At 36.1% G+C, this 16,331-nt stretch overlaps 2 protein-coding genes across 2 annotated transcripts in view; one reads left to right on the top strand and one right to left on the bottom strand.

The window, feature by feature from the left end:
• Nucleotides 1-5,181, top strand: part of LOC110460021 (elongation factor G, mitochondrial-like) — a 28,391-nt gene extending 23,210 nt beyond the window's left edge. The window contains exons 17-19 of the mRNA XM_021512724.1: nt 632-700; nt 1,726-1,886; nt 2,403-5,181. Of these exons, the coding sequence (XP_021368399.1) occupies nt 632-700; nt 1,726-1,886; nt 2,403-2,588 (416 nt within the window). The 3' untranslated portion in view covers nt 2,589-5,181. The remainder of the gene's footprint in view (nt 1-631; nt 701-1,725; nt 1,887-2,402) is intronic.
• Nucleotides 5,182-9,964: 4,783 nt separating this feature from the next.
• LOC110460015 (galactoside 2-alpha-L-fucosyltransferase 1-like) lies at nt 9,965-11,587 on the bottom strand. The gene is made up of 2 exons (XM_021512710.1): nt 11,321-11,587; nt 9,965-10,945 (listed from the first exon to the last, which is right to left on the bottom strand). Exons 1-2 carry the CDS (start codon nt 11,323-11,325, stop codon nt 9,976-9,978), a joined length of 975 nt encoding a protein of 324 aa, XP_021368385.1. The 5' UTR covers nt 11,326-11,587; the 3' UTR covers nt 9,965-9,975.
• Nucleotides 11,588-16,331: the final 4,744 nt, after the last annotated feature.

Genomic DNA, 16,331 nt, shown 5'->3' with positions numbered 1-16,331 from the left:
GTGTTCTAACTCAGGCTTTCTGTACAAGGGTTCAGCTGTTGTGTTTGTACACTCAGGCTTTCTGTACGAGGGTTCAGCTGTTTTATTTGTACACTCAGGCTTTCTGTACGAGGGGTCAGCTGTTGTATTTGTACACTCAGGCTTTCTGTCCGAGGGTTCAGCTGTTGTATTTGTACACTCAGCCTTTCTGTACGAGGGTTCAGCTGTTGTAGTTGTACACTCAGGCTTTCTGTACGAGGGTTCAGCTGTTTTATTTGTACACTCAGGCTTTCTGTACGAGGGGTCAGCTGTTGTATTTGTACACTCAGCCTTTCTGTACGAGGGTTCAGCTGTTGTAGTTGTACACTCAGGCTTTCTGTACGAGGGTTCAGCTGTTTTATTTGTACACTCAGGCTTTCTGTACGAGGGGTCAGCTGTTGTATTTGTACACTCAGGCTTTCTGTACGAGGGTTCAGCTGTTGTATTTGTACACTCAGGCTTTATGTACGAGGGTTCAGCTGTTCTAACTCAGGCTTTCTGTACGAGGGTTCAGCTGTTGTGTTTGTACACTCAGGCTTTCTGTACGAGGGTTCAGCTGTTGTGTTCTAACTCAGGCTTTCTGTTCTAACTTTCACCGTTTCCTTCACCCCAGGTATGGCTCACGCGGTCGACTCGAGCGACTGGGCGTTCGAACAGGCAGGAGACGCAGCCATGAAGCAAGGTAATCAATCAACCCAGAATTATCAAACGGTGATAACAGTTCTGTTTATATACATGTTGTCATCTTGATTCCTATATCTTAAACATGCCACATTCTAATTAAAATGTGTGACAGTTGACACAAAATTGACTCAACTATTATTTCTCCTCCTTGCCCTAGCAAGACATGGTGTTTTCAAAACTACTTATCAAAAGGAAAAAGCAATAAAAGAGATACTGTGGAGTTGTGGTTGATACAATGTACACTGGAACCTGTCCAATCTGACCCATGAGTATCCTGTCATCCTGTCTAATCTGACCCATGATTATCATGACATCCTGTCTAATCTGACCCATGAGTATCCTTTCTAATCTGACCCATGAGTATCCTTTCTAATCCGAACAATGAGTATACTATCATCCTGTCTAATCTGACCCATGAGTATGTCTAATCTGACCCATGAGTATCCTGTAAATTCTGACCCATGAGTGTCCTGACATCCTGTCTAATCTGACCCATGATTATCATGACATCCTTTCTAATCTGACCCATGAGTATCCTTTCTAATCTGACCCATGAGTTTCCTGTCTAAGCAGACCCATGGGTGTCATGACATCTGGTCTAATCCGAACCATGAGTATACTGTCATCCTGTCTAATCTGACCCTAGAGTATGTCTAATCTGACCCATTAGTATACTGTCATACTGTGTAATCTGACCCATTGGTATACTGTTTAATCCGACACATTAGTATACTGTCATCCTGTCTAATCTGACCCATGAGTATCCTGTCTAATCTGACATGTCTTATCTAACCCATGAGTATCCTGACATCCTGTCTAATGTGACTCCTGAATAGTCTGACATCATGTCTAATGTGACTCCTGAGTATCCTGACATTCTGTTTAATCTAACTCCTGTCAAATATTCAGCTGCAACCAAATTCATTACAAAAGCTACCATATAAAAACCTGTGTATTCTGACTGCCCATCTAATGTTTATTGTTACTAACCGCTGTACGTTACCTGTTTGTTTGTTTGGTCAGTGATGGAGGTAGGCACTTGGCAGATGTTGGAGCCCGTGATGGAGGTAGAAGTCAATTTTCCTGCCGAGTTTCAGGGCGACGTCCACGCCAGTCTCAATAAGCGCGACTCCATCATGATGGGACAAGACGCCAACGAAGAATTTGTGTCACTATTTGCACAGGTACACAGCCTTGACTTAACGTCGATATATGATGTAGGATCTGAACATGTTGTTTTGTGGCACTTTCATGGGGTTGGTTACACAACATGCCCAACATCCAATGTCCATTCATTGTCCATCCTCTACTTTTTGACACCATCATGTTGTTAAGTTCTGATATTTTTCGTTCTTCTCGAGAATTTCCGTAGGATTTCAACCAAACTCCAACTTTTCCCAAATGTTTCAATTTCAACTCATTACTATGGCAACCATAAATAAAGGTTATTTTAAAAAACACAATTATCAGGAAAGTATTTGAAAAACAGCAATTTGAAAATTCAACGAATGGTTTTGAATTTTGGTGAATTAGGTGGGCCAAGAAAAGGGAGGATGGGGGGGGGGGAGGGAGCGGAGGAATCTGCGGTTAATTTCTTTAGAGTTAAATTTCATGGTTTACATAAACAGACAATAGAATTAAATTTTGTGAAAGGTAAAAACATTTGACTTTGTTTTAACACATGACAATATTCCTTTTAGACACCCCTTAATCAGATGTTTGGCTACATGTCTGAGCTTCGAGCCAAGACCCAAGGAAGAGGAGAGTTTACCATGGAGTACAGTCGCTACTGTCCGATGAAGCCCGACGTGGAGCAACAACTCATAGAAGCTTACAGGCAGGAACAGGAACAACTCAACAAAAATCTCAAACGCAAGAAGAATTGATAGCGATCATGCGTAGCTTTATCAAATTTTATTTATTTCATTATTGTAGATTTGTTGTATAGTTATTTGAGACTATATGAACTATGATACGTAAAAAACACATGGAGTCTCCTGTTTATAAAACTCTATAACTATGATACGTAAAAAACACATGGATTCTCCTGTTTATAAAACACTATAACTATGATACGCAAAAAACACATGGAGTCTCCTGTTTATAAAACACTATAACTATGAAACACTTCGTATTCATGATTGTGGTGCTTCGTATAAATTATTGGATATGACGTTAGGGAGAAAGAAAAAAAAAATACGGAACAAATATTTGAGTTTGCGTCAATTTCAAAAGTTTTTAATCTACAATGACAAATGCGGTGACATCTGATGTACTTTTATGTACTTAGTGGTCTGTATGTCAAGTCGTGTCATTCACAATGAACTCAACAGAAATGTACATCGCACATAGGCTATGAATTTTATTGACTTTTTCATATTCAAAGACATGGTTTGTGTATAAGGATGCATCACGAACCTTAGAAACTGTGGACAAATAGTTTATACTGTGTATAACAAGCTTCAATTTACATGTACAAAACATCTACATATTGAAAGAGTTGAACTCGAGGATCCCGTTATAACGTTTCAAATGAACTGTGCTTTAGGCTTGGTTAATGATGCAATGTTATATTGGAATACATGCCTTTGTATTAAAGGCAAGTTACTGTACACTGGGAAACAGTCCTTCAGACACATATGGGCTCTTCTTCGGTAAATTAATACTTCCCCAGTGTTGAACTTGCCCTCTGCCTGATTTTGACCCGTATCTGGTATGCTGTGTATTAGCATGCTCTCATGATAAATTCATCCCTAATGAGAAAGGTAAACATTTTCACAAAATAGGTCATATTAAAGGTCACTCTGACACAAATCACAGGCACTACAAGGTGTAATATATCCAGAAGTGTATTTCAATAATTAATGTCTGTTTTATGTAACTACTGGGTAGTAAGCTTGTGGTCATTTACTTCCATTAACTTGGCCTTCAGACAAGCTTGGTTGTATTAGAGCTGTTGGTGTAGAAAGCAGTCACCTATATGTGGAGTCAAGTCTTCTATGGCATTTTGTGAGTGAGGCTGTTATTGTGACATCAAAATCATGAAAAAATACCATGAGGGAGAGAGAGAGACTTGTATACATGTACATTTGTATGTATGTCAAAGATAGAGAAATGTCACCATAAGGGTTATAAACTGGAAGGAAAACATAAAATATTACCGTACTCCAATTCACTTCATAACTCCTCCAGTGGAATTTCTCAATTTTCATCTATGTTTGAAAGGCTATTAATCATGTAATGTTTGACACTGTTGTACATAATGGTACATAGACCCTGTTGTAAATTACCTCCTGAAATATTTATATATATATATATTTCATTTATTGCATATTTGGGCCACTTATAACAAGCCGACCAGAGTGGTTCGTTTAAGAAATAGCGAAGAACCTTTGTGTTGCAATCTGATGTTGTTTACTGGCGAACCTTGACAAAGAGTTTTCAACGAGATATTTGTAGGTCTGCCGGGATTTATCCCAGGAAATGTTACAATCGAAGGTTGTAGACAACTGGTCTGTGCTTTAAAATGGAACGGACTCTGGTCTTCTCTTTGAAAGCGTGTGGTTAATCTAGTAAATTGAATTTTTCAGTGGTGGTCAACATACAAGAAAATACGAGAATTGATCCTCCGTTACCTTGATTTATTGTGATGTATTCTACTTGGTAATTGCTGTGTAGCTGTGATAGGCCCCTAGCAGTCCATGGTTTTTTCTGTCTGGCAGGATATATGGTGCGTGTAAGGAAAAAGCATAGAATCTCCATTAACCCAGATGACCATATATTAAGCCTGAATGATTAAAAATTAGACTTTCTGGTCTTGCTTGTGAAGGTCCCAGGAACTTCATAGTCAACCTGACCATGTAGTAACTCAAAGCTGTCACTGGTGTTAAAATGGTAAAATACTGCCGTGATTTTAGTCTTGCTATTCGACATGTTTTTTTCAGATTTTGTAATTTTGAACAAAATATCTTTCTGAAATTTGCTGAGTTGTGTCCCCTGGGGAAAAAAACTTAAATTTCAAAAAGAATTTAAATGAAGAATTGAGCAATGCTCTGTAACTACATACAAACGTAGAGTTTTACAATCGTTTCCTATCTCACATCCTGTTATTTTTCACATCCAACAAATATTTTTATTATTGTTCGCATGTACAGGATTATTTTTCCAATTCAATTTGATTTGGGGGGTTTCTGGGACAACAAGTGTGATAAAGTAAGAAAATTGTGAAAATTGGTTTTCAGAGTACCTATTAAATCTTATAAATTGAGAAACCCATCTTAAGTGGGATAATAAAACCCCAATCTCAAGTGGGATATTTTTACTGTAGTCATGTCAGAAAGTATCATTTATCATTTGAATGTGTTTTTGTGAAAGAGTGAGTGTGTGGAGGTGATGATAACAGAACATTACTTATGTTTAATATACATGATATATTTTAAACATCAAAATTGTGTAAATAAAATTGTCATGAAATATGAACCAACGCATTTCTTATTCTGTCCATATCATTGCCACATATGCTGTTGATCATCAACTCCTAGGTATGGTCTTTTTATTTTTATACGACTGTCAAATTTGACGGGAGTATTATGGTATGGGGTTGTCCGTCCGGCGTGAACTTTTGTTTGTCCGGCAATCTCATCCTACATATTTCTACCAATCTCTTTGAAACTTAATATACATTATAATCACGATATTAAGTTGAGTCTGCCTTAAATGAATTATGATTCGCTGATTTTTGCAAAAGTTATTGCCCTTTGTTCATTTCAGTATTTGATTTTTGTCCGGCAATCTCCTCCTACATTTTTCAACGGATCTCTTTTAAACTTGGTATAAATTATAATCATGATATGAAGTTGTGTCTCCCTTTAATAAATTTTGATTCGAAGATTTTTGCAAAAGTTATTGCCCTTTGTTCATTTCATTATTTGATTTTTTGTCCAGAGATTTTCTCCTACATTTTTTATAGCATGTCAGCTAACCACTCTTAGAATGATGCAGATTTTATTTCAAATTAGAATAAAGTATATAACACTATATGACATTTGAAGGGCGTATATTGTTCCGTCCCGCGGTACTCTTGTTGGTCTTGTGGTGCTCATTATTAGGAGCTATATTTTTGTAAAGCAGAACTTTCAGCCCTGACTCTGATTTCTTCAAACAGAAAAATTCATGGTCAGCTTTCATTTTGTAAAATTTTCATTTCTAATCATCTTTTTGTCTCGACAGAATTCATTTCAATTTTGAAATATTTTGTATTTATTTCTCATTAAGTTAGCCATAGATTTGGATAATGAAAATAGTTTGCAAACGATTTCCAAAGAACAGGAATGCACAACTTAAATAACATTGAGATGTCGGTGAGAACAAAACTTTCTCTGTAAATAGTCTGTTCACAGCTCCACCTACGATCTTGCCCGAGTATCTCCTCAAATGTGAGAGGCAAAAGATCTGACCTCACACTGTATGAAAATTTAAGATATACACAGGACTGTGCAATAGATTGTATGAAGATTTGACAGCTATTTATTTGCATAGTTTAAAGGCATGATGGTGCTAGCTGTAAAGGATGGCATACAGGCCCTTTAGGTCTCGTTTTTATATCCTAAACAAAACAAACACAAATCTTATTGTTAAAATTGTATATTTATATAACATTCTTTTCATATATATTAACTCATTCACCCCTGAAATTTCATAATGGACTATTCCAGCCTTTGAATTGGAAGAGTTCAAATGTGTCTTCAGGGGTGAATGAGTTAAAGCAAATGAAAATTCAAAACATGCAAATAAAATATTTCTGATTTGATTGCACCACTTTATAAAAGTACACAGGTCTATAATCATTATGTGATGGACTGTTAATGCTGTTATTAACCCTTTCACCCCTAGGTAACTTTAGTAAACTCTACCATACATTTATCTTGGTGAGTCCATTTTGGTCTGCAGTGGTGAAAGGGTTAATAACATGAGAAACTCCTGTAAACCCGTCAATATCTAATTATCACCTAGTGTACAAGCACAATTTCTTTGTAAACGTGTCTTTCAGTCAATCAATTACTACAGACTTCATCTGTTAAATAATACAATATTAAACAGTAAATATGACTCTTTGATCAAATTGATATGTAATACACGAAAAAGGTAAAACAGGAAAGAACAAAACTTATATTTATATGACATACAAAACCTGAAGCTATTGTTGTACAATATTTAAAAGTAAAACGGGAAATAATATACCATAACAAAAACGCACAAGAACAAAACTTATATTTATACAAAACCTGTAGCTATTGTTGTACAATATCTAAAAGTAAAACAGAAAATAATATACCATAACGTAAAGGCACAAGGACAAAACTTACTTATATTACATAAACTTTAGTAGCTATTGTTGTACAATATCTAAAAGTAAAACAGAAAATAATATACCATACCATAAAAGCACAAGGACAAACCTTCATTATATTACATAAACTATGTAGCTATTATTGTACAATGTCTAACAAAACAGAAACGTGAACACAAAGACAAAACTTCGTTACAGTACATGGCTACTGTGGCAGTAATACAATGGAATACAAGAGCAGACGTACACCATCAACAATACAACTGGCCCTGGCTGGGCTAATAATAATAAATGTTCTGAGTATTGTATTAGCGTAGGGTGCCAATATGGAATGCTGAAAAGCTCCTCTACATCTGTATATACGTTAAGTTAGAGAGTCCCAGCACACTGTTTTTTCTCCAACAAAGAAGAGTTCCAATTTGTTAGGTATTGTTTATAAACATGTACTACAGAAACATATTTACTCATTTACTTTCTCACACAAACATCTTGGTTACAAGCATACAGGGTATTTAACCACTGTGCTAACTACTTGCTATGAGATTACTCCAGTATAAATAGGGTATATTTTTCTGCAATATTAATAGGTAATATTTCAAACTGCTGAAACTCCAATAAGAGGCCTGCAACACATTATTATCAATAGGAAAAAGCATGGATTAAGCAGGGTTTGTTTTTTTTTAAACTTCAACCTAAGGTCAAGGTATAGGATTTTCCTTGGTTGAGCATGTCATGCTAATTTGAGAATGAATGATAATTATACAAAGTTCAACTTGATGTGTATGTTGCCCAACATGGTCTGCCAGAGGTCAAGGTCACTGTTGCTAAAAATAGAATTCTGCTAAACGAATTGTCATACAAAGTTCAAATTTGGTGTATGGGTAACCCTGGATATGGATTTACACACTGGTCTGTGTAAATGGATGATCCTACAGAATCTTTAATTTTGTATACAGAGAATGGATAGCACGTCCACATAGGATTACATGTATTATAAAACAATTTGTACAGATTTGTGCGTGTCGAGTTTCCCCCCTTTTTCAAACACAAATCTATGATGGATTGATAGCAAATCCTGCACATGAAGTTTTCGGGAGTTGGGGGGGATATGATGCCCTTGGTAGCTTTCTTGATAAGTCCTGTATTCAGTAACAAAAGTGGTGGGACTCTCTACTTTAAATAAACCTGTGATCTAACGTTTTCAACCAATCAAGTAATATCATGAAAAATGTTAACCCTTAGGCTGCTACATTGATTTCTATGTAAAGGGACACCACTGCTGAATTAATTATTGAAATTTAAATTAATTTACTTGATTTTTCAAATGTGCATAACTTGGAAAATATTTGTTATATGTGAAAAAAAGTTGTATCAAAATTGTTCATTGTCTTAGTTTATATGGACGTTTTCAATTCTAAAGTTGCTTCAGTATTTACCTGTACAGGTGGTATCTACTGAAGGCTCGCAAAAATAAAAACTCCCTAAGACTCATTTAATAAAATCTCATATGAAATGAACACTCTTTTAAGATCCTATATATATATATCATACATTATAATTATGTGGCAGTATGATATTGTTTAGTAATCATGTGTTATGTACATGTATAGTGTGTGCTTATATCAATTAAATGTATATATATTGTTTAAATACTTTTACTGGTGTACCAATATAATAGTACCATGGACATGAAGGAGAATGCATCCTTAAGGTTTGTGTGTTACCTGTACCTGTGAGCACTGTACTTGTTATGACACCTGACAGACAGAATGACATTTGATTGGTCTGTGACTGTCCAATCAAAATAGGATGTGTGCTAAGATCAGGGTAGGCTAGGGAATGCATGTACCTGGATAGTCATTCAGGTGGGCACGTGTGCTGGACTCCACAGTCAGGACATTAACCGGTAAGTCATTCCAAGGCTTGATATTTTATTCTAATTTGTAGTGATTATTTACAAGTAACCATCCTGTTATTGCAGCAAGCTTTATGCAGTTAATGTAAAGTATAGATATTATCAATATTTAAATTAAGGATAAGTATGGTATTTTTGTTACAAAATAGCCATGTGAATATTTAAATTATTTCAAAGACATTGAAGGTCGCCAGTCAATATTGTTCAGTAAAATATTGAGACTCAAAAATAACTAATGTATAGGTTATTGGTAAATGTCATTTTACAATGAGTTTAATAGTTACCTTATTCTTTCATTTAGCTTATATTAAAGTGTTAGAAAAGTGAGAATGGGAATGGCACTAAAACCCTTGCCCAATTATGCAGGGTATGTACTCTATAGGTTTCATCTTAAGATTATAATTTATTTATTTGTACTACAAAAAGGTATAGAAGTACATGTATATATATGTATTCAATAGTGAGAATGTATAGAGACAGTTCTGTGTAAATTACCATATGCTGTATCATTATTATTTATTCAATAATGAAAGATAACTATCTTCTGTCAAGTTCTGTGAAACGTATCTAATAATATATGTAAGGAATATGGTAACATTTATATTATATATAAACGTTACGTGAAAATATAAGGATTTTATAGAAATAGAGTAAACTTGTAAGTTTACCGAGTAGGAGTTATTTCCCTTGGTATATATGTAGGTATGTGAGTGGCTGTGTGTAACCGTGTGTAACTGTTTATTTGTATTTGTATTTTAGGGCTTAACCCGAGCAAAAAACCCTAGGTATATATGTAGGTATGTGAGTGGCTGTGTGTAACCGTGTGTAACTGTTTATTTGTATTTGTATTTTAGGGTTTTTTGCTCGGGTTAAGCCCTAAAATAAAGGACCACAAATTTGAACCAACTGGGTTGTTAGCGTTGTTTCTGGCCCGGTAACAATTACACGATGACAAATATCGCTCCCTATATTAACACACATCTTCCAAAGTGACTGACCACTGGTCACATCATAACCGTGTCCACCCCGGAAGGAAATAGTCGGCTCTTACATAACTGTCCCCTATGCTGGTGTTAGGGACAGGGAAGGCATCGACCGGATAAACGACTTCTCCACCAGCCAAATAACCTGACCACCAGGAAAACGACCCCACAGAAATAATTGAATGGTTGCAACGTGAAAGTAAGGCAAGATCAGCACCACTGTCTCCTAGGGTGGAATACTGGATTGGGTAAAAGTCTGAGTCCAAGTTGTCCTTACACCAGGTCAATCCATTGCTGCACACCACAAAAATGACATCTTTGTACTTTTTCAGATAATAATTCATAGCCCTGTAAAAATAGGGCACTGGAACTGCACCATAGCCTCGACTCTTTGCCCGTACAAAATCTCCTCGTCGTATATGCACACCTATGTATAAAGAGTTCTTGGATTTTCGTAAATGTGTTCTTGCTTGATTTAAAAATTCATCTGCCTCTCTCAGTAAATTGTCTTTAAATTTAAAATATTTTTGTTTCAACTTTTTTTCAAAAGGATGAAAATATTTCCAAGATTGGAGATAACCTTTGAGGTATACATCCTTATTCAAATCCTTTAATTTTTCGACCTCTGGATTGTAAGCACCTGCTAGTCTTTCATTCACAACTTCAAACTCCCTTGTAGGGTTTTGAACGGTTAACTTTGGAATTTGAAAATCAAATAAGTCGACTAGATCAGTGTTTTCTACTATGACTGGTGTCATGTTATTGCGATCTGCCGTTCCAATTAAAGCTGCATACTCAAAGATGTGGTTTCCTGTTCGACCCCAGAAAGAGACGGCTATCCTTTTTCTCCTAGAATGTCCAGTGTTCTCCGCGACTGGTACTGTCGCATCATGATCAGTGGGCTCGATGTAGCTGAACATGAACAGGAGTACCACAGTCACAACAACGCTCAAGACAACGAACAGCAGAAAGAGCCTCTTCTGGGGATACAGCAAACTACAACAGTAAACCAACAAGTTCAGTTTCATTTTTTTTCCATTCTGTGATTTGACATATGTCCTAAAGTTGAATTTCCATTTTTCATGAAATCTCCCAACGAATTGAACTGATTAAACAGCTATGATGTCAACTGTACTGACCAGTATTCGAATATTACTTTACTAATATATTAACCAATCCAGCGAATAGATAACGATTTGCCTTGGTAATTAATGGTTAAATGGGCATTTGTAATTTATACATGTATATATATTTATTTTTTGGGGTACTGAATAATAAATCAATTCAACTGCATTAACAGGTAAACTAGGCTCACTTCAATAGAATGCGTTTTCCTGACTGATCTCATGTAAGCATTAAAGATATATTTACCCCATCGCGTTTGGATAGGTCTGATCCAAGTACAGTTGTTGACAAGGTTCAAATTATGCAACATTCGTCAACCGTCCGTAATCACCGGCTATTAAAACATTTTCTCAAGTCATAAGCTTTAAAACCCCACAAAACCGACACAATCGTCTTTTGATCGGTCGGTCTTGCTTCTGTAGAAACAGTGATGTGTTGATCACAGCACCGACTGTTGACATCATCGCTCGCGGTTAGCCTCAGGCCTATAGCTAGGTGTCATCATGATCACGCAGCGTGGTCTTCAATGCGCTTTACAAATGATGTGAGCTAAAAAGCGGAAAAAATGACGGATAAATATTGGGCTGGTTGTTTAGGCCGTTACATGTATCCAAAATTGGTTTTGACATGAACCTTTAAGCTATGTCATTTTAATAGGGAAAATTTGAAGATACTATTTACAATAGTTACCATCGTATGGCATTGCCACTATATAACCCTAACAAAATCAGTTGGCATTCATATAGGCTATGAATGCCATGGACCTATTGTTGACGTCATCATGATTATGACGTCATATTTGTTACGTTGGATACCACTGACCCTCCCTGGGCGATGTCTGTTCTATTCATTGAACAATCATACACGATACATACATTATTTTTACTGAATGTTGAATAATCATAAATGTAATTGAGTTTTCTATGAGATGAACAGATTCCAAAAATGGTAAATATACAAGACCACACACTTGTGTTTTTCTAACGAATCAGAAAGCACGAGTTTATTGCGCGGATAAATATACACGTCCGCACAATAAATGAGTGCTTTCTGATTCGTTAGAAAAACACAAGTGTGTGATCTTGTGTGTATCACATACTTTCCGTATTTGGTAGAGATCGATACAAAGATTTATAAACTCTGATATTTTTTTGCAAATACTGGAAACTTTTCAGTTCGCCATGACAAGGGGATTCCCATAAAAAGTAGTTCCAGCTGGTAGGTAAATACAACATTCCGTTTTGCACATATGATGTGCAACACAGAACGTTGTATTTCATGGTCTGAACATTGCTTGTATTACTATGACAAGATTCAACAGGTATGTGATAAATAAACGTATTGAACTGCTTTCAGTTGGCATTCATAGGAAAAATGAATTCCAACTGGAGAAAGGCAAGTTCAATGAAGGGCACTTGCGCTTCATGTTGGATTTGTCTTCATATGAATGCCGACTGAAAGCAGTTCAATGCCTAAATGATCACATTAGGAATGCTAGTTGTTTCGGTAACAAACAAACGGTAGAAAATAATCGAGATGTCCCGAAACGACCCGAACAAAGTCCCGAAACGACTTCTACCTCTACTTCTACCTGATAATCGACCTACTTCATCCTATTGAAGATCGTACAGGAAAAGAGAGTTGGAATAGAGCTAATTCTGTAGAGAGGAGAGACGACTTTTAAAGGTTTCCAAAGTTCCAGATGAGACCAGGTCTGGTGGGAGGTTTGTCCCTGTCTGGGATAGTTCCGGAAAAAAGAGTATTTGCGGCAGTCTGTTCTACAATGTGGAGTGAGATAGGCGAAAGAGTGAGAGTGTCGTGTCTGTCGCAACTGTTTTGTCAGGTATTTTTCTTATGTAATGGCTACAGTATTAGAAATGATTTCATATATATCATGGTTAGGCGGGCATCCTTACGCCTATCAGCGAGGCTTGGCCATGTTTAGATCGTCGAGCATGCCACTAATACTGAATGTGTTATGGTATCTGTTAGTGACAAGCCGCGCAGCCCTAGCCTGAACCATGTCCAATGTATGTAAGTCCCCTTTTTTGTATGAGTCCCACACGGTACAAGCATATGTCAAAGTCGGACGCACTAGAGATGTGTATGCTTGTTCCTTTATTGTTTTATAATTATTTTTTAGGTTAAGCCGAATGAAGCCAAGAGTCTTGTTAGCTTTACTAGTTAGTTTTAGTAATGTGAGAATCCCATTTCAAATCTTTTTTCAATGTAACACCCAAATATTTCGCTTTATCAGTATGCTCTAGACAATGACCTTGAAGAAAATAGTTATAATTTACTGAATTTTTATTTTTCAAGATGGATAAAATGTTACATTTTTAAGGGTGGAATTCCATTTTCCACCTTTTCCCCCAAACTGCGAGCTTATTTAAATCCCTCTGCAGTATTGTGGCATCCTCACTGTAGGTGACAGTTTTGTATAAAATTATATCGTCAGCAAACAATCTGACCGAGCAGGAGAGACCCAGGGGCAAATCATTAATATAGTACAAAAATAAACTCGGGCCGAGGACAGACCCCTAGGGGACCCGACTCGACTGGTACATTTGGAGATAGTTCGCCTTCGAGTACGACTGCTTGTGTCCTATTGGTTAAGAAGTTTTTAATCCACGTGTTTACTTTCCCCCTGATCCCAAAGTGAAGAAGTTTATGTACATACATAGGTTATGGCTGACTTTATCGAAGGCCTTTGAAAAATCTAAAATGAGGACATCCGTCTGTTTGTGGTTTTCAATAAAAAAAAAAATCATATCTTCAATAAATTCTGTAAGTTGTGTTTCGCATGATCGTGACTGTCTGAAGCCGTATAGGAAGGGATATAGAATATTATTACGATCAGCATGTGACATGATGTTACTTACTACTATATACTCTTAGAGTTTACTGCATATACAAGTTATGAGATGGGCCTGTAACTTTCTGGAGCGTACTTGGTGCCTTTTTTATAAATTGGTGATACATGGGCCATTTTCCAGTCAGATGGTATAGCACCAGTTTCTAGTGAACGATTAAATAATAATGTAAGGATAGGTGAGATTTCATTAGCCATTTCCTTTAGGAATTTGGGGTTTATATTATCAGCTTTTTAGGGTTTTGAGTAAAAAATTTAACACCTTCATTATTAATCACGATGTCATTCAGGACCGTGTAGTCATTATGAGGCATATTAAATTCTTGCTGGAATTGTTCATGTGATGTATTACTTGGTTTCGAGAAGACAGATTGAAATTGTCTATTTAAGATTGAAATTTGGATTTGATGTCTGGATGTCCTGATTTTTTTGATTTTTTTTTTTGGTACATACGGTCTCTCTTATGTAATAACCGCCTTATTTCCGGGGTGATCCATGGGTAACCATCTTTTGAACTTGCTATTTTTTGTGGAATATACTTATTAATACAGTCATGAATCGTTCTTTTGAACACTTGCCAAATTTCCTCAGTGGTACTGTTTGTGTCCCTGATGATACTATTGTGAAATTGGTTTAGATCGGATTTAATGTTTGTATCTTCCATCTTGTTACCGAAACGACCTTCACCCCAACGGACCATTGACGAAAGTCATGTATATCATAGGCCTAACCGCGTTTTTTTCTGTCGGGTTCTGTACCCGCCAGGTTCTCCCAGACAGTGCCGGGCTCATTCGGAACACCTCGCCTATGCTACCTATCAGTTTTGTAGAAAATGACGGAAAGGGTATTCCGAATGTGCCGGGCTCTACCGGGTTGATATTAGTACAATAGTTAAATCTATGATGCTTACATTTTATTACATCATCCTCACGAGAGTTTTTATTTCACTGTTTAGAACCACTTAAAGTCATTGGCAGAGCCGAGTAATTGTGTACTGTAAGTACCAATAACATAATTATTAATCTAAAAAAAAACACATTCTACAACCAACCCCATTATACCCTCCCATCTCTCTCTCTCTCTCTCTCTCTCTCTCTCTCTCTCTCTCTGTGCTTGTGATTGTGAGTGTGCACATCATAATGGTAATGATGATGATGATGATGATGATTAATGTTGAGAATAAGATGATGATGTACAGTGATGAAGATGCTGATAATAATATAGTAATGATTATGTATTTAAGTCATGATTTGATTATGCAGAGTTAATTCTAATGATGATGAATGGTGAGATGGTGTTAAATTGGTGTGAAGATGATGCTGATGATGCTGATGATGATGATGATGATGATGAATGGTTAGATGAGGATGAGAATGATGTTAGAAAGATGATGATGATGATGATGATGAGGATGAGGATGAGGATGAGGATGATGAGGATGCTGATGATGATGATGAATGGCGTGAATAAGTGGTGCGTGTGTTTTCATATGCTATGTTACATATCTTTGAAAATGCTTGAAAAATCTGTAAAACAAATCGAGAAACTATTGAGCACGTTCTATGGGACTGCCAAGAAGGTAAAAGATTGTTTCATATTTTTGAGTGGTTAACCCAAATTTTTCATATCAACTACACATTGAATAAAAAACACTTTATTTTTGGTATAATTTGTGCAGACGAACCAGATGCTGAAGTGGACAATTTAATAAACTTGGTAATTCAATATTATATCGATAAAACAAATAAATAATTAAAAATACATTATCTATATAAGCACTTCTCAATGAAATTAAGGAAACATACAAAGTACAAAAACACACTTCAAACAGTAAATATGAGTCAGAAAGGTTTCTAGGATATTGGAGAAAATGGTCTCCACTGATGGAGACACCATGACAATATGCCATACTATATGCACAATAACAGTGAATGTTTTTATTCATAATTATGCCTTGTACACACTCAAATATCTACAGAGATCATTTCATTGATATAAAAGGTATACAATGACCTACTTAACAGTATTCCTTCTATATAACACAACCGGAGAATAGACAACTTTTGCACATATTTTACACTTATTTATGTTAGTATTGTCTCATGTTTTCAAATGTATGTTTGTATGCAAATTTGGTATTTATGTTATATGTTTTGTGTCTATGAATGTATATATATATGTGTGTGTGTTTGTATATATGTTATTGTATGTCCGTGTTGTGTGTATGTTTGTATGTATGTTATCGTATGCCGGCTTCTTGTTGATGTTTGTATGTATGTTATTGTATGTACGTGTTGTGTGTATGTTTGTATATATGTTATTGTATGTACGTGTTGTGTGTATGTTTGTATGTATGTTCTTGTATGTACGTGTTGTGTGTATGTT

Source organism: Mizuhopecten yessoensis, unplaced genomic scaffold, assembly GCF_002113885.1.
Source record: "Mizuhopecten yessoensis strain PY_sf001 unplaced genomic scaffold, ASM211388v2 scaffold1321, whole genome shotgun sequence".
NCBI classification, from domain to species: Eukaryota; Metazoa; Mollusca; class Bivalvia; order Pectinida; family Pectinidae; genus Mizuhopecten; species Mizuhopecten yessoensis.
This window is presented reverse-complemented; position numbering and strand designations above follow the sequence as displayed.